Source organism: Asparagus officinalis, chromosome 1, assembly GCF_001876935.1.
Source record: "Asparagus officinalis chromosome 1, Aspof.V1, whole genome shotgun sequence".
In the NCBI taxonomy this organism is placed as follows: domain Eukaryota; kingdom Viridiplantae; phylum Streptophyta; class Magnoliopsida; order Asparagales; family Asparagaceae; genus Asparagus; species Asparagus officinalis.
This window is the reverse complement of record NC_033794.1, coordinates 131,295,825-131,316,567: the sequence shown is the minus strand read 5'-3', so window position 1 is coordinate 131,316,567 and position 20,743 is coordinate 131,295,825. Positions and strand designations below refer to the sequence as shown.

The window sequence follows — 20,743 nt, the reverse complement described above, 5'->3', positions numbered from 1 at the left end:
CCCCCCCCCCCCCCCCACACACACACAAAAAAAAAAAAAAAATTGTTTATTCCACTAAATGTACTCACTCATAGAACTATATTAACATATTAGGAACAGAAATCACTTATACACACAAAAAAGTTTAAGAAACAATAGATGACAAACTTACTTCATAAGAACTGTAAAAGTGCTTATTTGTACAATTTTCCAAGATAATTCTTGTTACACGGAGGATTTGAAGAACTGCTTCCCTTGGGAATGGGAGATTTTCTTCAAGAAAAGCATCTTCAACTTGCAAATCCTTCCTTGGCTTTATGAATTTCTCAAAAAATGTATCAAAATGGTTGAAAAGGTCAGCCCAATGATGAAAATCACCCTGCAAAGAGTTAAATGTGATGGTTCAGCTGCTTTAAGCATTCTCTGTAGGGGCTACATCCATCAAAAAGGGTAGAAAACCAGACCTTATCAAACTCCCAGACAAAGACCTTTAATGGTTCTTGTATATTTTCTAGAGCAACAGAAGTGATATTGCTGATCGTGGATCTAATTTTTTGTGGCTGAAATTGAAAAGGTTAACCAATTATGTCAATCAATAAGAAATGGATATGTTTTCTAACAACAATAGATGAAATGCGGGAAAAAACACAAATAAAAAATGGAAAGTTGGTCTAACAATAATAGACAAAATATCAAAAGAAAAAAACAGATCTGAACACCATCAAATTCAAGAACTTTGTGTTGATCAAGTAGCAGGGAGAAACTTTCCTAGACTCCACTCCGAGTTAATTGATTCATCGAGTGATTATCATAGAAACAGAGTGTCTATAACAAATACAAGGAACAAGTACCAACAGCAGCTATAGAGAAGCATGACTAAGCCAGCTTATATTACAAGCATTTGAAATTTCATGTAACTGTTAATCATAAGGTTGTATAGATTCTTCTTCAATTACCAACATATAGAAAAAGTTGGAAATAACTTAGATCAAAATAACATTACATTCAATAATAATTAAAATATATTATATACCTTAAAAAATCTGCAACAAATTCCTTTTCAAGTTAATCAATAGATTCATAAATGAATGACTGCTGAAAAGGAACAGAAAAACCAAAAATGAAGCGAAGAAAGCTTCCGCCAATTGCTAAACAAAAAGAAAGAAAGAAATAATTCCATAATTTATCCAAGCAAATAAACTGGCTCGACTTACTGGTAGAGTTACAGAGGAGTTGCATCAGAAACAATTAAAATTCATCTTTCATCCAGAAGCAACTAAAGGTCCATCTTTGAATGATCAAGTGTAAAACAAAGCACCCTTCAGTTATTACTTTATTATTATAAATGTTTTGCAATTATTAAGCATATAAATAGTAATACAAGTTCGCACCTTTTTCCAAGAAAAGTAAACACATGAAGTAATAGAGACAGACCCAAGCTTTACAATTACACCTGCCTAAGCTCGGTAAGAAATTACATGCAAGGTACGTTGTTAAATTTATCAAAAAGATTCACAGATTAGAGCCACCATATTGGCCCAAGAGGAAATAAATAATTTACAGGAAAGACAAATTAGTTTCATACAAAAACAGGACATGAAACCTCAGTTGTAATTCCGTATCATACACTACCCGATCTCTTTGAGAGTCAAGTTTTGGAGCAGTACATAAAAAGCAAGGTGAGCAGAGTAATAGCTGACATGGAAGAGAGCTTGCCAAATTGAATTAAGAGAAGCTTATTAAAGACTACGGGGATAAAGAGGATAGGGGCAGACCCAGAGCTTATTAATTCTTTGGGGTTTGGATTCAAAGAGCTCCTGTTCCCAATTCAGAAACCCAAATGAATCTTGATCTCTTCCTCAGAAGTTGAATACATTCCCCACAACAACAACACCATTTTCCTCCCCTTCTTTCCAACCAGGACTATAGAAAAAAAAAGGGATAACTTGTGCTCAGTTACAGAAACCTATACTGCATTAATTTTTGCTCAGTTACAGAAACTTATATCACATATCTATAAGGTTGATTTTCTAACCACCAACTAGCCCTTACGGCCTCAGAGATTTTGGAAAGACTTCAATATGGTTTTTGCAGCTAGAAATTTGGCATAAATATAGAGTGCTGGTGCCACATTCATAGCCAGCACAGCAGTGACAAAAAAGCCTATGTCCAAATTTTACATCTCATGTTAACCATGTGCTTCATTACTAACCTTGTTTGATGCAAAAGGGGAGAGTGATACTGGTAATAATGAGAACACAGTTATTTTTTATTGTCTCAATACACATACATCAGTTTAAACAAAATTCCCTTTATCATATTGGTTATTCTACTATCATATAGACTTATCCACTAAAGCTTTATCATCCTTCTTTGATATAACATTGGACAGCCTTTATCATATAGACTTATTCCACTAAAAAAATTATCATATAAACTTATTCTACTAAGACTTTATCAGATTGTTCATCAGCCTACATAGTGAAGTGATCCTATTAAGTCTTCCTCACATTGATATAATTGAACTAAGACCTTACTTCTCTTATACACACACACATGAGAGAGAGATGGGTATCCTTGGTACCAAAGGCAAACTTAGTGTTTGGTAGTGATGTAGATGCATCTCAACCCCTCATCTACGGTTGTCAAGTTAAAAAAAAGGTGTCACATGGTTTATACCTTCCATCCAACTAATTCAAGGTTACAGAAACTGCTAGGTGACCTAGGCGTCAAACTCGGCGCATAGAGCCTAGGCAGGGCCTAGACGGTTCTCCTATTTTTTATTTTTTTTAGTTGCAATAGTTAATAATAAATGTCAATATTATAGAAAGCTCTAGGCACCACTAGAAGTCAGACTAGCACCTAACGCCTAAGCAGATTTCCTTCTTTGTTTAAGTGATCGTGGATGAGGTTTTTTAAAAAATGGAGGAGGTCGAAGAGGTGTTCATAGTTAGTAGAGGCTGATAGAGTTCAGAGAAAATTGGAGGACGTGGAAGCTATGCTGAGGAAATAACAAAACAATACCTACGCGATAGTGTTTGTGTAAGCAGCCTATGTTCCCCTCGACACTACCAAGACCTAGGCAGGTGGCCTAGATACTGCCTAGGCCTAGGCAAGCAACGTACCCACTTTTTAAAACACTAAATTAACCTTACCTATATTTAAGGTTGAGATTCCTCCACCTTGAAATCTCCCTTCACTATCAAGGAGCAAAGTTTGTCCTGGGCACCAATGCAATGATACCCATAAACACACGTTGAAATTAATAAATAACACGAGATCATTATTGTTTCTCAATTCATGTGTTATTAGAATTAAAATTCCTATTACTTTTTTAAATTCCTTTTATTATGTGAACTATTATAAATTGAAAACTGCTCATTTTTAAACTAGACGCTCAAATGACACTTTAAAATCATAGTTTTGAACTTGTTTATGGACAAATCAAACTCATGTCTAACGAGTTTCAAGAAATGAATGCGAAGTATAGGATATACGTCTAAAAATTGTATGGCAAGTGTTAAATTAAAACACATCATATGATTGAAAAGATGTTTGAATAAATGAATGAATATATCCAACAAATGTCCATGAAGTTTCCAAACGAGAATGTGTGGCTTCATGATTGAAGTACGCATGTAATATAGACTTCTAGAAACATGATGCTTTTCTAAATCCGACAAGACATATATCTCCATAGAGACCACAACTTTAAGATTTACATAAATCAGTCAAAAGCGTTAAAGGCAAATCAACGCGTTAAAGGCACTAGTAACTTGCATTCCAAAAATAGAAAGATGTATGAACAATAAAACTAAGGCATATTTCCTACAAATATTAGTTAGGTCCTTGAACAAATGTTTAAATGAACATATTATTTTATTCAAGTTCCTTTTTCTCTCTGCTAAGTTGAGTTAAGGGCTGTTTGGTTAGCTACAAAAATAAATTGTAGCAAATGTTGCATTTGTTGCAGGAAATGTTTGGATATCTTCAATTATATTGTTGGAAATGTATTTCTAAATGCAAGTTTAGTGTTTGGTTGAAAAACAATTAGGCAAAAACAAAAAAATTCATATGAGGAAATTGTATAGATAGTTTTCCTAATTAGATCTAAAAAGATCTTTCTGATGACGTGAAATTATTTTTATTTTTAAATTCTCTTATTTGAAGCATGTAGCTTTTCCTCCCACCAAATTGGTCGTACTGTCGTAGCATTTGTTTCAAGTTTTTTCTACAAAATGCAAAGTCCATTTGGCTTTACCTAACTACAAAATTTTAAACAAAACTATATTTTTACAAATCTGATTGCTATATTTACATTTGCAACTCCTTATCCATCCAACCAAACAGCCCCTTAATAAAAGTTTGTCCTATATCAAAGTGCCCAGAACAAAAAATCTCCATTTGATCATACGTGCATATCCTATCTTTAGAATATAAAGTTGAACTTAATGTGTTAGGAAATTTTTGTATATAACCCCACAAGATTCACCGATCAAATGGATCCTTACATCCTGAGAACAATTTTATTAGCAATTCACAGCTCAACTATTAACAATACACAGATGTTGCTGAAGCACAAAAGTCAGGAACATAGGACAGCATAGTGAACAGCGAACCGGATTCAATCGTCTTGAGTTCACGGTGTAACACGGCCCAATTCACCAACTCCAACAAACCGATTTAGAATTCAAACCAGCTAAATTTAAAAAAAAAACTATTTTACAAAAGAATAAATAGCAAATAAAGTATTCATACATTAATGGCAACATGATTCTCAAGGTCCTTTTACCATTACTCATATCAACTAGCATATTTCTTAAATTTAACTCATATAAAACCACTGATTCCTACATTTAGGAACTGAACCTAAAACGCACCACGTTCCCTACCGTATAAGCACACCCCTTGTACCTAATTCCCAACGAGTGGCATGCTACACTCCTGTACCCGTCCAGTGAACCGAAACGAACCGGGTATTATGCCACTATGCGCTGAAGTGAATTAAATGCAAGAAATCACAGTAGTTGGAAATATATAACTACACAACAAGTTCTCTATAATCACAATACAAGTTCCTAAAGGAGATATTCCGAGAAAATTATACAAGCATCCCTTTTGGTCATGCATCTAAGTTCTGGAATTAGGAATAAATTCTAAAGAACAGTCTGCACTACAATACAAAGAAACCCAGTTATTACTTGATACCCCAAAAAGTTTGCTTGAGACAGTAGATTCAAGTTGATCACCCATAACAAGCTTTATAACAAACCAAAAAGAAATTAACTTGATCTATTAAAGTACAGTAGAACCAAATAGAAGAATATGATCCATGTACCCCATCCCCAGAAAATTTAGGATAAAGTCTATGTTGTTGTTGTACTAATGTACAATAAACTGATTAAGAAAGAACAACTTCCCAATATTCTGCATGTAGCCACAAATTTAGTTGCTCCCTATCAAGCAATCCACAAGAATTTCCAACACAATGCACTAAATTCAAAGAGAACCAACTATCTTATTGCCTAAAGAATAAGAACATCCCAATCACAGAAATTTTTTTAACATATAAGTTTGACAAGAAGAGATTCAAGGAAAGTACATAAGCAATTCCTCTGTCCCAGTCATGCACATCTAAGCTCCAAGATTAAGAATAAATTTATAAAGAAGAATTCATATTACAATACAAAGAAACAAAGTTATGATCTGATGGCCCAGAAAGTTTGATCATGACAATAAATTCAAGTTGATTGCTATAAAGCTTTATAAGAAGCCACAAATAAAAGGGTAATCTTACATATTAATGTAAGAAAAGAACAAAAATCCCCAATATTCTTTATTAAGTCCTAAATATGTTTTCTGTCTGTCAAGTAGATTCACAGCCCTTATTGCATACCGACTAAGAATCTTCCAATATGAGTCACATTTGAGTCACACACATACAAAACCCTGAAACTCATAAAATTATAGAAGATTCTTCCCACATAGAACAAATTACCATTTGGTAGTTACAAAAATTCAAGCTAGACATATTGAAAATGCAGAAATTTTATTTGACAATATGTAAGAGACCTAGGAGAACTCACCCCACGAAGTTAGTTGTTAAGAGCCTAAAGACGGAGAGAACCCAAATATCTTATAAACCCACAATTGACAAAATATGGGAGTAAACAGATCCTAACATACCACCACACTCCAACGGCCCAGCACCCACAATGGTTGGCTTTGCAGTAATCTAATCCAGGCCAAACGATCATCACCCCTATGAATTTAGACTATGCTAATTCAGGCCAAATACTGCAACAGGGGCATCAAAACCTGCCTCGCTCGCTTGCAGCTATGAAGGTGAGGTCAGCTTTAATACCATTTATAACAGGCCTAGAACTCGTCCCTAAAGGCTAAAAGCTAGCAGTTAAGGGCCAGGAACCCAAATATTTTATCAACCACAATTGACTCCTGATTTAGTTAATGAAGGAATAAATGAATGCTTACACGGTTTAAGCAGCCAAAGGAAATAACTACTAGTTTCAATCACGAAATGAACCCATGATAAATTCCCTTAAAACACCCACAACTCAATAATTGTATTGCTGACCGGTGTCCCATACTAAAAAAAATCTAACTACAATAAAATATTCCAATTGAGCTCAAAAAATAATATCATAAATTGAAAAGCCAAGAACACGAAATTTGACAAAACGATCGAATCAACGGCTACTGGAGGGGGGGGTGATGGAATCAAGCGTACCACTTCGAGAAACCTCCTCTTCTTGTACTTCATCTCCCCCTCGAATTTCTCAGGCCAGCATCATCCGAACCAAAACTATCAAGGTTAGGGTTTCTGCAAGCGGAGAACGCAATCGATTGATGGATCGATCGTAATATATTTACAGTGAGGAGTGTGAATTCTATTTCTAGGGCTAGGGTTTCGAAAATCCCCAGTGAGATCGAGGAGGAGAGAGGGGGGGTGGGGCGAACTTAGTGAGAGAAATGAAAGGAAATTATGACCGAGGGTGTATCCGTGGCTATATATATAATAGAGAGAGAGACGGAGAAAAAAAATGAGAAGAAAAGAGGCAAACGGTGAAGTAAGTTACGAGAATATCCTTCGCTGTGGCGGTATTTACGGAAGTCGGTTTCTTAGAGGGGGAGGTTACCGTTATCGGGTCGGGTCCTAGGTTTATATTGATCCGTTTACATTGTTCTAGTGATACCTCTAATTCTATGACTTCATATCGCCCGCATCTTCATATATGATTGAATGAGAAAGTTCTAAACCTTGCCTAATTTTGTCTAGGATTTTTTTTTTTAAAACCCTCATTGAATGTAGGCATGTCTTGCTTTCGAATTTGACGGTTGTACTATAACTTTTCCCTCGTAACGTCAATTTACAACAAGCTAGATCTACGAATCTAGAGTTGTTTCATGAATTAACGCATACAAACATACACAAAACAAGTTTTCATAACGAAATTTACACACAGCAGGAAAAAATATCATAACCTCTTCCCAAATAGGCACTAGGTATCCTATCAAACCCCCAACCACGTAGGAAAATCTGAGCAATAAGGAAGGCAATGCAATACTCAAGCAGCCCCTGTTTGTATTCTCAAAGGGCTCAGAATCTCCCACACCATGCAGAATGTTCTAATAGGATCGAAACTCCCAAACAGGAGTTACATGATTTCTTGTTGAGCGGTTTTCAAGACAAAGTTCGTGTGATTCATTTTTATAGACAGCTACCCCTGTTTGTATTCTCAAAGGGCTCAGAGTCTCCCACACCATGCAGAATGTTCTAATAGGATCGAAACTCCCAAACAGGGGTTATATGATTTCTTGTTGAGCGGTTTTCAGGACAAAGTTCATGTGATTCATTTTTATAGGCAGCTTCCGCGATTGCCTATGCACTTTGGAGAAGTTGAACACACGTTGTCATCAGTTAACCCATGATCCAATAATTTTAACCATTGTGGGCAAAAAAACGTTCGCAGATTTCCAAAGGATAAACTAGTTTATAATCTAAGACTTATTAGACATACCCATCATTACATCAATACATAAATAGTGCAGTACACCAATAAAACCAGATCCGAAGTTTGCAATTCGCTTGCGTAACAATTCTTGAGAAGTGATTCAACCCATTTAACATAGACTACTATTCTGTTAATCCTGACTTTGAGCTTCGAACTGCGACCGTGCTTCAGTCTCAGTTAGAATTCACGCTTTTCGAAAAAACTGATGAAGTTCAACGATTGCAAATATCTCATAGCTTCACCATTGCGAGTCCTGGGCATGTAAACAAATCATCAGTTAGAATGCATTCCTCCTCCGATCAAATATAGGTATTACTTTTAAGGGTAAAGCTTCGCTGAAAGTTTTCACAAATAGAATGGAAGGGACGCAGAGAAAAGAAAGTTGAACTTCATAGGTCATTCTGACGATATCTAGAACAGCCGACTACTCAGATTTAGCTCAAGTGCATGAACAGTCCAAGTTAGGGTTCAGAGATATCCTAAATGACTTCATTGCTACTTTTTAGAAGAATTATTTCTTCCTTTATGACAGTTTTTAATCAAATGCATCTCACTTAAACCTCTCTCTGAAGTTGAAACCCGTAATGCAGTAGGTTTGAAGCTGGCATATGCGTGTAATGAAAGAGATTATGCGAAATGAAAGGATTAAAGGATAAAACAAAATTTAACACTTGAGGAAAGATGGCGCTGCGGTTGCAACCAAATATGATAATATGTTACATATCCAATGCTTGACAGATAATGATATCTGATATTAGATAAAAATATGATTAAAATATCTGATATTAGACTACCTGAGGTATCTGAATTTTCCAACAGGTATATGAACTTTAATTGTTTCTGTGAGAAGTACTAAATATTAAGGTCGTGATGGTCAGGAGTGAAAGAAAAGAGGAAGAATATGATAAACTTTTACAATAAACCAGAACCCCTTAGGAGTAATCGAATTTCCTTGTTTAACAAACTGGTTAACCCATTAAGCACGGTAAATTCCAACTGCGAACGATATATTTTGGTGGAACTTGAAGTCAATCAGGGACCTACTAGAAATAATTAAGCTTTCTTTCATGGATTAATATCAAAATATATGTAATTCAAAAGACACCTGACCAATTAATAATTGAGTCAGGTTATACCATCTGAACCACTCCACTAACAGGATACCATTTAAAAGCTTTTCTTTAATTGTATAATAATGTGCACTAACAAATTTCTGAGTTTGTACCTCAAGGATTTCAGTGAACTGTTAGATATGGCTTTGTTTTTATATTCCATTTTATTAAATAATAGATTGAAAGTAAAAGCTTTTAGCTATGGAAAAATATGTAGAAAAATCAGGAAAAAGAACACCAGAATTTACCAAATCCGACAGGCTTAAAGCAGCTCTAGAACAAGAGCAGAAGCTCCACCACCACCATTGCAGACACCTGCAACGCCGTGTCTTCCATTTCTCTGCCTAAGAACCTGCCAATCAAAACTTGGATCAAATGACAGACACAATCAATGAAAAAAAGGCTAAGATAACACAGTTGAAAAGTAAAAACAACCTGTGTGACCCTCTCACTCTATATATGTACGACGACACATGCCGATTACTATGCTAATGAAATAAATCGATGGCCAGAGAACATACCCCCAACAAAGTGACCAGAATACGAGCACCACTGCAGCCTAAAGGATGCCCTAGAGCTACAGCTCCACCATGCACATTAACCTTTTCCTGCACCGCAACAAACATGGAGTGTAAGCCACTACAGTATACATCACATTCTTCTACTGCATGGTTGATGGCAAACAGTAGCAGTAACCACTAAACAAAGTTGTATACTTACGGTTGGAAGCCCAAGAAGTTTCTGATTTGCCAGGGCAACAACCTGCCACCAAGAAGTTAAAAAGCTAAAATGTAAAGGCTACAGGAAGAAGATATCAAAGACATGAGAGATGAAAGCATTAAGACATACAGCAAAAGCTTCATTAATTTCATAAAAATCAACTTGAGAAGACTCCAAGCCAGCATTCGAAATAGCCTTTGGTATTGCAAGTGCTGGTGCTGTTGTAAAGAGCTCTGGAGCCTGCAAGACGTACTTCCACATTACTCTAGAACTAACCAAATGAGTGGAAAGCATATGGAAATGAGAAAAACTTCAGCAAACATCTATATAGCAGTTCAAATTCCAAGACACAGAAACATAGGATAAAGAAAACACTATGGGCAATCCCCACTTTCTCACAGTTTAAAAATAGCTAGTTCACGGTGATAACAAGAAAGGCTCCCATTTCTATGACCCATACCTGAGCAGCATCAGCATATCCTGTGATCTTTGCAATCACTTGCAACCCCAGTTCTTGAGCCTTTTGCCCACTCATCAATACCAATGCTGCAGCACCATCACTATCCAAACAGGACAAGAGAAGCATTAATGACACTTAACAGGAGCTTATATATGTTCAAAACTTCAAAAAATGGAATAAGTATCAGATGGCAACTCCATTATAGCCAATTCGTAGTAAGAATTACAACGCAACTAACATTCAGAAGGCTTTAATGGATTAAATAGGTCTGTCCAGGAGATCATCCATTTACGTAAGCTGGAAACTTTCAACCTATAATATCTGATTTATGAATGGCTTATACCTAATTGCATGCTCAAGTACCGCCGAGTTTTTCATATATATTCCTTCTTCACATCTCCACATAATCTATACAGTTTTCCTCAACTAAAAGTGACGAAAATGCATTTCTAGAGTCCTGCCTCTAACTCAAGCCTCATGATGTTATAGTTTAAAAGTATTGGAAAATATCAGTTGACTCTAGGCAATAGTCCAAACTGTGAAAGGTGGAGTGTAGCAAGAATTCTAAATGCTAAGGAGGTAGCGGCAGCAATAGAGATTCATCATTTTGCTCTTATAAATCTGACAAACACTAGCACTTCATATATAGAAAGCTTCACTATTTTATAGCATAATCTCATATCACTCATTGAGCATGGACCATAATAAGATTTTCTAATGCCTACATAGTAGTCTTCCACTTAGGCAAATCGCATAGGAAAGCTACAGTCAATATTGAAAATTACTATTTGTGACCTGATTAGAATGATAGTGTGATAGGCCAAGAGCAAACAATGCAAAAGGTGAGGGAAGAACCTTAAACTTGATGCATTTCCTGCAGTAACGGTACCACCATTCTCCTTAAAACTTGGGCGTAGTTTCTTCAGTTTTAATGGATCAAACTAGCAAAAGAAAAATCCTCACACATTATCAGGAAAAGTGAACTCATAGGTCAAGCAGATCCAGATGCATGTTAAAAGAAAAATGTTGAAGATATATGCCAAGTGATTTATCTGCTTGACATTTCTCTCATATGTTAATAGTAGAATTTAATCGGAAACTTGACATGGACATACTTTTGCTAAGCTTTCATCCTTGTCAACAATAATTGATGGCTTTCCTCTACCCCCGGAAACTTCAACCTGTGTAAGATTATAAAGAATTAGTCAAGATTTTGAAGGACGCACTGTCTTTCATGTTACTAGTATAAGCAGAAGTCTGACCGGAGCTATTTCCCATGTGAAGGCACCACCATCTCTAGCAGCAATTCCACATTCATTGCTCCGAATGGCATAGGAATCCTATGGAAATTTGAAAGTTGTATATCCATCAAGAGTCCAACATTATACAGGATATAGGTTGTACAAATATATAATCCCAATCCATGCAGCACTACCATTTTAGTGAGGTCTCAGGTCATACGATAAAAAGAATTTAAAGGATTCCTAACATCCCAATAGAAATTAAAAACCAGGGGTGGAAATAAAGATAATGATGTATACTATGTATGCAAGCTGCAGAACCAACAAACAATCTGACAATTTATCGGTAATAACATTTGGAAAAATCAAAAAATAGAATAATACCTAAAACCGCCTTACAAACATCAGTAAAGAAAGGTGATAAGAAAAAAACTGCGGAAAGGTAATGGTCAGCATAGTTCCAAACACAATATGGTGCCCGCTAAATCAGATGCTCAAATATGCAATATAGTAACTTCTAGTAGTGGTAATGACACAAATACCACAGTCACAATGTAAGAAAAGAGGGAAAAGGAAAAAAAATAAACTGAAAATATAGCAAAAGGAATCAGTAACCTAAAAAAATTGTGCTGGAATTAGGTCGATATTCACATTATCATTAACAGTATCAACTGTACAAGATGTTCTGCTAAATCTGAAATAAGTGACATCCAAGGATATTACATTAAGCTAGTTTCAAATATTTAGACTCAGATAATAACAATCATATGTCCTGCTCTCAGACCAGCACACAAGGAACATCAGTAACAATATTCAGTTAAAGACAAGGGACACGAGTACAAGTATATAACTTCCTGAAAACATTACAGCCGTGAGAATTTGTAAAGATGATTTATACAGGTGATAAATGTTTAAATATGAACTTCACAAATTCCACATATGCCACAATAAAAAAAATTCATATGTAAATGCGATATTTTTTAAAGATAATAAAATTCATCCCAAAGTAACTATTCTGATAAACTGAAGGCTTCTAAATGCATGTGTGCTACCCCAGAATTTGTTTTATCCTTTTTCTGTCAGTGAATATGTTCTGAACTATAACAAGTTCCCTTTTATTATGAGAAATGACAACTAACTGTAGAATAAAAATGGACCTATACAAGTACCTGATCTTCTCTCGTGATTGAATGGTTATCAGCACAGAGTTCAGCACACATTCCCATTGCACAATCACTATATACATCCCAAAGACCATCTTTAAGCAGCCCATCAACAAGACTATCATGTCCAAAACGGGATCCTTTTCTGCAAAAGTTAATCAATTGCAAAAAATCAGTTACTATTACATGCCTTACTCCAATTGGCTAGTCTCGCATATCTATAGTAAAAAAAAGGATACCCTACTACACTTCAAGGAGTCAATACTTGTTCGTAGTAAGAATCCATATCCAATAAGTAAAGGATCTATCAAAAATCCAAAAATTAGAGAATTCATCAACAAAACCAAAATCAAGACAAAGAAACAAAACCTTTAATGGAATTCACTAAGCACTTAAACTAAGTCTATAAATATGCAAGTGAACATACAATAAATAAATAAATAAAGTCATGTAAGGCCATGCTTCTATCTACATGATTCAGAAAAATGGAAGATAGCTATTTAAAAAGTACGTAGATGGCACATTTATGATACTTGGTCGATCAATATCTTTTTCCATTCAGTTCTGTACTCTTTTCCGAAGTTTTAGAAACATCATGAACAACTAACATAAATAATAAGTATCCAAAGATAACATAAGGAACATAACAATAGAAAAGGAATTATAGAATATCACCTAGCTTCTCCAATATATTTTGGGGCATTTGACATGCTTTCCATTCCACCAGCCACAACAATGTCATTGATTCCCAACTGGATGCTTTGAGCCGCAAGCATTGTAGCTATAAAAAGAGTATTTGAAGTTATTGCTGAGAATTCATACCAACAGCCTATACATTGTAATATCAAATATCCTGTAAAGAAAAATGAATAAATACCCTTCAACCCTGATGCACAAACTTTATTTATGGTGGTACAGACCACTGTATCCGGTATTCCAGCACCCAATGCAGCCTGTCTAGCAGGAGCTTGACCCAAATTAGCACTCAAGACATTGCCAAAATATACCTCTTGTACAAGTGAAGGATCAACATTTGCCCTCTCTAAAGCAGCTGAAATTCAAGGAGGAATATTAGGTTAAAGAAATAGAAGGAAGAAAAAGTGAAAAATCTTAAAAGGCTTCTATGTTTACTTCGAATAGCTATAGATCCAAGTTTGGTGGCGGAGAGAGATGATAAAGCACCAAGAAAGCCCCCCATAGGTGTCCTTGCAACACCAACAACACATACATCTGTTATCATAAGAAGAAAAAAGAGAGAGAAAATAAGTGAGAACAGCAAACACTGTGAGCTTCAACCTTATTTTTGATATCTTGATACAAATAGGTTTCATATAACAACTTCACAGTAAAAATGATGATATTAAACCCCTCTCTAACACGGGCAAATGGGGGTAAATTCCATTTAAAAGCTATTTAAACTATTATACATAATTTCCACTGAAAGTTTTTAACAGTCGAAATAATTCAAGATATCAGCAAAATCGATCAAACTTGACCATATGAGGAACGGCAACTTTACAACCAGAATAACCAGTAAAATTCAGCTTACTGCAACTATACACCATACAGTATGTAATGAAACAGCTGAGCCGATTAAAATATGCACGCAAAAAAAAAGATAAAGTCTGGGATGACTTATCAGCACCAATTAACCTGAAATCTCTACGCAGGTATTTTCCATTTAAAACTTAGCTGGGAAGCCATAAATGCACAAAATCTAACAACTAGGTTTTTCAAACTTTAAGGAATAAATCATCACAAATAATTGAAAAATACTCTCACCATCCGCTAAAAGAAAAAAAAACTAGATATAATTCCTTTAAAAATGAATGCTTTCAATTAACAAACACAGCAAAATTTTCTATGGAAGGATTACCTCTGGCCTCTAAATTGTCTGAAGTCCTGGTTGGTGCCATTATCTGATCCGGGTCTGAAATTTAATCAAAATGGAGAAATACAAAGATAATTAAAAGGAATGTATATTCAAAAAGAATGTAACACTAAAAGTGTGCAAAATCTCTATCCCTAAACATGCTTCAGGTAAATTCAGTATCCCAGAAAAACTTCCATGATCATCACAGAAATCACTCATAAAACATACGAAAAGATCTTATACAAGAAAAAAGAGCAAAGAACAGCTGAAAACGTGCACCAAATAGAAAATAAATTCAAAAAGTGGCGACAACAGAACTAGCTAATAGAGAAACTAGATCAAAATTCAAGTAAATTTGTAAATTATTCGGAAAAAAGGCCGATTTGGGTCTGAAATTCAATCAAAATATGGAAAAACATAACGACATAAGAAATCTCAGACTTTAAAAATGCGCACGTTCTCTTTCTCCCTACAAAATGAGATAAATTCAGTAGCTCAGAAAAATGTCCACGCTATTAACAGAAACCGTCCATAAACACAAAGATCAGCTGGAAACGTTTAAAAAAAACGAAAATTTCCCACAAAAAAAAATTCTGATGCACAATGTCTTGGTATATTATTCGAAATAGATAGGGATCACATGGAAATCACATTAAAATGTAACACCCAAATTGCACATTATATCCCTCCCCCAAAACAAAATGCTCCTCATAAACTAAGAATCTCAGGAAAATTTCCATGATTAAAGTCAATAAGATCAAAGATCAGCTGAAAAAGGCACAAAAATTACGGAAAATAAAAATCAAGAAAAACAACTGTGAACAAGATTCAAGTAACTTTGTGAATTATTCGAAATTAGATAGAGATCGTAGGGAACTTATAGCAAGAAATGTCTCGCTTCTAAGATCAGCTGAAAAACATTGTAAATTTGCCCCAAAAAAAAAACGATCCGAACAACTAGATAACGGAGAAACTAGATCGAGATAAATAAAACGGAAATTCGTCGAAAATCACCTTGAGATCTAGGGTTCCGTAACAAAAGTAAAAGGGATTTTCTCCGCGCTCTCTCTCTCTCTCTCTCTCTCTCTCTGTTTCTCTCGGTTCCGTTTTCTGTGTAACGAGAGGAGTGATGAACATCAAGTGGCGGCTATTTATGAGCGGACGCGACTAATTAAAATAGGTATTATTTTATATTTTGCAAATAAGTATTGTTTTATATTTTGCAAATAAGTATGTTTATGCTAATCCCAATGGATCTAGCTATTTTTGCGTATATATACCCCCTCAAATCTTTTATATTTACTAAATTTCCCCTTAAATCTGGGTAATTGCAATGTCACCCCATCCCAATTCTCTCACATTGATTTTTGTTTTTCCCCTGCCCCTTTCCTTTAATCATTGTAGCTTTAAAACGGTAATAAGTTTCGCAAACTTATTGGAAACTGTTGGATTTTTTTGCAGTTGCCTTTTGTAAAAACCAACATCGTTAAGTTAGTGGGGTAAAAAGATCCTACATGCGCGAGTAGGGTATTAAATATCATTGAGGGGTATATGTGTAAAAAACCCTGTTAGATAATATTTGTAAAAAGAAATTTTTTTTAAAATAGACCGATTTTGCTAAATATTTAGCAAAATCAACCTCTTTTTGGCCAACGGGCCAAAAAGAGGTCGATTTAAAAAAACGCCCAGCTGAAAACATACGGGACTACTAGTCCCGTATGTTTTCAATGGCAGTAATCACTGATTAGTGCTCAGAAAACATACGGGACTAATAGTCTCGTATGTTTTCTGGGAGCTCTTTGGTGTTCAACAAAACGTACGGGACTAGTAGTCCCGTACAAAAAACAGAAACTTTTTACCTTCGCCCCAAACATACGGGATTACTAGTCCCGTACGTAATGCAGAGGCATTTTGCCTGAACCCGACAAACATACGGGACTAGTAGTCTCGTATGTTTGCTGGGTTGAGGCAAAGCATGCACATACCTCTAGCTTCGTATACAACCAAAATTTTTCGCCAAAATATATCATCTACATTGTATACATTGATAAAAGTTATAAAATTAGAACATCACAACACAAATCTAAAAAATGCACATCATCAAAACACAATACATCATCACAACACATAATCCGACGAAATACACAACACCACATCCAAAATTCTATAAAAATACACATCATCACAAAATAGTTCCAAATGTATCAAGCCTAACCATACAATAATATGTAGTCTAAGCTAAACAAATCCAAATGCATTAATAAATCCATACGATAATATATAATCTACATGGAAAAACTAACAAAGGAAAAATCCACCCCTCCCCCGTTATCTCGGTCTTCGCACCCACTGAGATCGTCGGCGACCTCCTTCGTCTTGAGCTTGTATATGCTTGCTCTGTTAGACCCTAGAGGGGGGGTGATTAGGGTCTTATGCTAATCTAATCCGATTTTATGCCAATTAATACATTGATAAAAGTTATAAAATTAGAACATCACAACACAAATCTAAAAAATACACATCATCACAACACAATACAATACATCATCACAACACATAATCCGACGAAATACACAACATCACATCCAAAATTCTACAAAAATACATATCATCACAAAATAATTCCAAATTTCCGTTATCTTTACATAATGCCTATCGATCTTCGTATTGTGGCTTTACGTTTTGTTCAATCCAATTGTGTGCTTCAACTGATAGGGATTTAATTTTCTCTCTACAATGCTCATATACAAGTGAGTCAGTGGCACACCCGGCTTGCCACAATAAATTTTGTAAATTGACCTCTCCATGTTTTCTCTTAAAATTAGCTCTTATATGCCGCAAGCAATAACGGTGATAATGTGGTGCACTCCACCCCTCATGCAAGGCTCGTGGAATTCTTTTTATTCGGTCAGAAATAAAGGTAATAACTCTTGGACTTTGAACAGTCGGAATGTATTTGTAAATACACTGAAAAAACCACTTCCAACTCGATGTATCCTCCACCTCCACAACTGCGAAAGCTACTGGAAATAACCCACCATTTGCATCTACACCGGTCGCAACCAAGAGCACTCCTTTGTATTTGCCATATAAATGTGTTTCATCGATGCTTAAGAGAGGACGACAAAAAGAGAACCCTTTGATAGCGGGCCCAAATGCCCAAAATACTCGGATGAACCTCTCCATTTCTGGCGCGATCTCCTTGGACACTATCTCATATTCGGTACCCGGATTTTTCCTCTTAATTGCTACAAGATAATGTGAAAGTTTTTGGTAAGATTCTTCCCAATCTCCAAAGATTTTAATCAACGCTTTCCTCCGTGCATCATATGCTTTAAAGTTGGATATAGTTATGCCTTTCATAGCACGAACCGTTGTAATTATCTGTCTTGGAGTAAGATCAAATTCGCGCCTAACTTCGGGCATAATTAGCTTCATGATATAAGCAGAAGTTGTTGTCTTATGATCATTAGCGACAGTCGGATTGCAACATGTATGAAGTCCGTAATAACTTCAGATCATAAATTGCCCGTTAGATTTTTTCCTAACACATGCATTAAGCTTTCATGGACATTTTAAATTTCTATTGTATGCAGCACTTGTATAAGCGGCTTGACATTTCTCATTGAAGTAGCACTTTACATGGTAGCTAGTTGTATTGGATTTCACCGGCTTGAATTTGACCCGGTTCCTAATTGCGCATTCATTTATAGCGAAATTTAATCTTTCCTTATTCTCGAATAGATCTCCTTTTTTTAAAGTGATATCCTTGGGTCGATCGAAATTAGGATGAGGCTAAACTAACTCAGCTTGTGAGTTATTTATCCACTCGTCATTTTTAAACTCTTCGAGCAACGGTTCTTCAGACTCTACATAACCGTTGTTCACGCAATATTTATTCATCCAACTTGCGTCATCATTGTTCTCTCCAATTGCGAACTACATACTATCATGATGTTACTCCTTGGACTCAACATCTTCACTATCATCATCAACATCTACATATTCGTCCTCTCCTATTATAGAACCACCAACCGGTAAATCAACTGAAACATGACCCGATGCGTTGTGAAACATGTCACTTGACATTGCACTGGAGTCATTTTTTAAGTGCAAGGCACATTGAGATAATGAGATTTGACTTTCAAGCATGCGAGAGAACTCTCCGTGAGCATACGAAACTTCGACAACCCTAGAATTTGGAATATTTTCAATGAACAACTCAATTGCATTTTGTTTATCCGCAAGTTGTATCATATCATTCAATTCTTCATCAGTGGTGATCTCTATAGCAATTGTTCTTTTTTCATTTATTGGACAATTATAGAAGACCTTAATGACATTTTTGGCATGATTAATTCTGGTAACTCTGTATATGTGCTCCATCATTCCATCGAAATTGCAATTTCTAGACAACATGAACATTTTTCTAGAGCCTCCGTCATATATAGGCAAATTATTCATTCAAACACTCAATTTCCCATTGAATAAGCAAATAATCGGAATTCCATTAGCCATTTCAACTGAAGAATTAAAATTTGACGTATACAAATTAGACATTTTACAAATTGATGATCATAATTAATTATTTCCTCTAGATATACCTCTAGATATACAATATTAACTAAACAAAATAGAGAAATTTATGAAAAATATGAAATCCTCTAGATATACCTCTAGATATACAATATTAACTAAACAAAATAGAGAAATTTATGAAAAATATGAAATTGTTACCTTGATGAAATTTCGGATCTCGTTTAACTAAACAAAATAGAGAAATTTATGAAAAATATGAAATTGTTACCTTGATGAAATTTCGGATCTCGTCGGCGTCGAAGAGTATAGACGGTGTCAGCGTCGGAGATAATAGACGACGTCAGATTTGAGGGAGGAGGGGGTGAGTTGGATTTGGGAGAGAGAGAATAGGTTTGGGAGAGATGGAGATCAGGTTTAGAAGGGATGGAGATCAGGTTTGGGTGTGTCAATCGGGTTTGGGAGAGAGTTCAATGGTTTTGGGAGGGAGTGTGATGAGTTTGGGAGAGAGAAGATCAAGAGATTGAGAGTGAGATCGGGAGAGTGAACTCTTAGAGAGATGAGCGTGGGAGGAATAGCGGTTGTGCCCAAATTTAGGGCACATCTGTTTAAATAGGTCGACTTTTCTACGGGACTAGTAATCCCGTAGATCTGGCCAGCAAAGCTGTGGAGTTTCTATTTTATGTACGAGACTACTAGGCCCGTATGTTTTGTTGATCACCAAAGAGCTCCCAGAAATCATATGGGACTACTAGTCCAGTATGTTTTCTGTGAGCACTAATCAGTGATTAGTGCCCTTGAAAACATAGGGGACTAGTAATTCCGTATGTTTTCAGCTGGGTGTTTTTTAAAATCGACATCTTTTTGGCCTGTTGGCCAAAAAGATGTTGATTTTGCTAAATATTTAGCAAAATCGGTCTATTTTAAAAAATTTCCTTTCTTATACGTTCCACAGAATTGTGTACTGCATACACTGGAATCATGGAAGAGAGACGCCACTCCACAATTATCCAACCTAACTGCGGATTGGGATCCTCTACTAAGGCATAGTGCATCCTAATATCTCCTAATGCATTTCCACCTTTAATTTTGTGCATAAGCACAAAATATGAGGAGATACTATGCAATGAAAGGTGGAGATGCATTAGGAGATATTAGGAGGCACTATGCCGTAGTAGAGGATCCCAATCCCCTAACTGCTAGTTACTCTAGAGTCTTTTGTCATACATACGTCAAGATTGTCTCGGGGGAAAAAGAAAAATAAAGCATGATGTTTGGATTCTCATAATCTTGTGCAGAAGCAAGGAAGCTTCACATCAGCAAGATTATTAGTGGAGGTATTTAAACCACGCGAACTCAATTTGATAAGCGCACTTCTATAGTACTTCGATGCTAACATTGTCTCGTAAGTGGAAAAGGCGCATCCTTTTTTCATTCTCATCACCTCAAGTTTGCTCCTATCTTGCTTCTAGTGGCTTTCTTTGTAGCCTCATTTCTATGTAAGTCCATAAAATGATTATTTCCCCCTCTTTAAATCATTACTGATTGTAATCTTCTTTTATCGTACCAACAAAGATATCTAGATTTCTTAAAAAGCATTCATCAAATTCAACTAAATTTTCTCTC

The 20,743-nt window shown here is 35.7% G+C and overlaps 2 protein-coding genes across 4 annotated transcripts in view; both read right to left on the bottom strand.

Moving 5' to 3' along the window:
- Positions 1 to 6,975, bottom strand: part of LOC109824337 (E3 ubiquitin-protein ligase UPL1-like) — a 23,369-nt gene extending 16,394 nt beyond the window's left edge. Inside the window, 3 exon segments of the mRNA XM_020390946.1 lie at positions 152 to 358; positions 444 to 539; positions 6,728 to 6,975. Of these exon segments, the coding sequence (XP_020246535.1) occupies positions 152 to 358; positions 444 to 539; positions 6,728 to 6,760 (336 nt within the window). The 5' untranslated portion in view covers positions 6,761 to 6,975.
- On the bottom strand, positions 7,915 to 15,735 carry LOC109824143 (acetyl-CoA acetyltransferase, cytosolic 1-like). 3 transcript variants are annotated; one of them, XM_020390839.1, is made up of 15 exons: positions 15,596 to 15,735; positions 14,585 to 14,638; positions 13,840 to 13,938; positions 13,586 to 13,759; positions 13,384 to 13,489; positions 12,715 to 12,853; positions 11,567 to 11,644; positions 11,420 to 11,485; positions 11,160 to 11,245; positions 10,305 to 10,404; positions 9,974 to 10,084; positions 9,845 to 9,886; positions 9,646 to 9,732; positions 9,363 to 9,476; positions 7,915 to 8,265 (listed from the first exon to the last, which is right to left on the bottom strand). In XM_020390839.1, exons 2-14 carry the CDS (start codon positions 14,622 to 14,624, stop codon positions 9,387 to 9,389), a joined length of 1,218 nt encoding a protein of 405 aa, XP_020246428.1. In that variant the 5' UTR covers positions 14,625 to 14,638; positions 15,596 to 15,735; the 3' UTR covers positions 7,915 to 8,265; positions 9,363 to 9,386. The 3 variants fall into 3 exon arrangements, with proteins under 3 accessions (XP_020246428.1, XP_020246295.1, XP_020246358.1); XM_020390706.1 differs by having other exon boundaries at positions 7,970 to 8,265; positions 9,373 to 9,476; XM_020390769.1 differs by having other exon boundaries at positions 7,970 to 8,248; positions 9,373 to 9,476.

Excerpts from the sequence above, each read along its gene's own strand:
- LOC109824143 (XM_020390839.1), bottom strand. The coding sequence starts at position 14,624 with ATGGCACCAACCAGGACTTCAGACAATTTAGAGGCCAGAG. Across the intron at positions 11,645-12,714 it reads CAATCACGAGAGAAGATCAG|GATTCCTATGCCATTCGGAG; the intron begins GTACTTGTATAG and ends AAATTTCCATAG. Across the intron at positions 11,486-11,566 it reads TCACATGGGAAATAGCTCCG|GTTGAAGTTTCCGGGGGTAG; the intron begins GTCAGACTTCTG and ends AATCTTACACAG.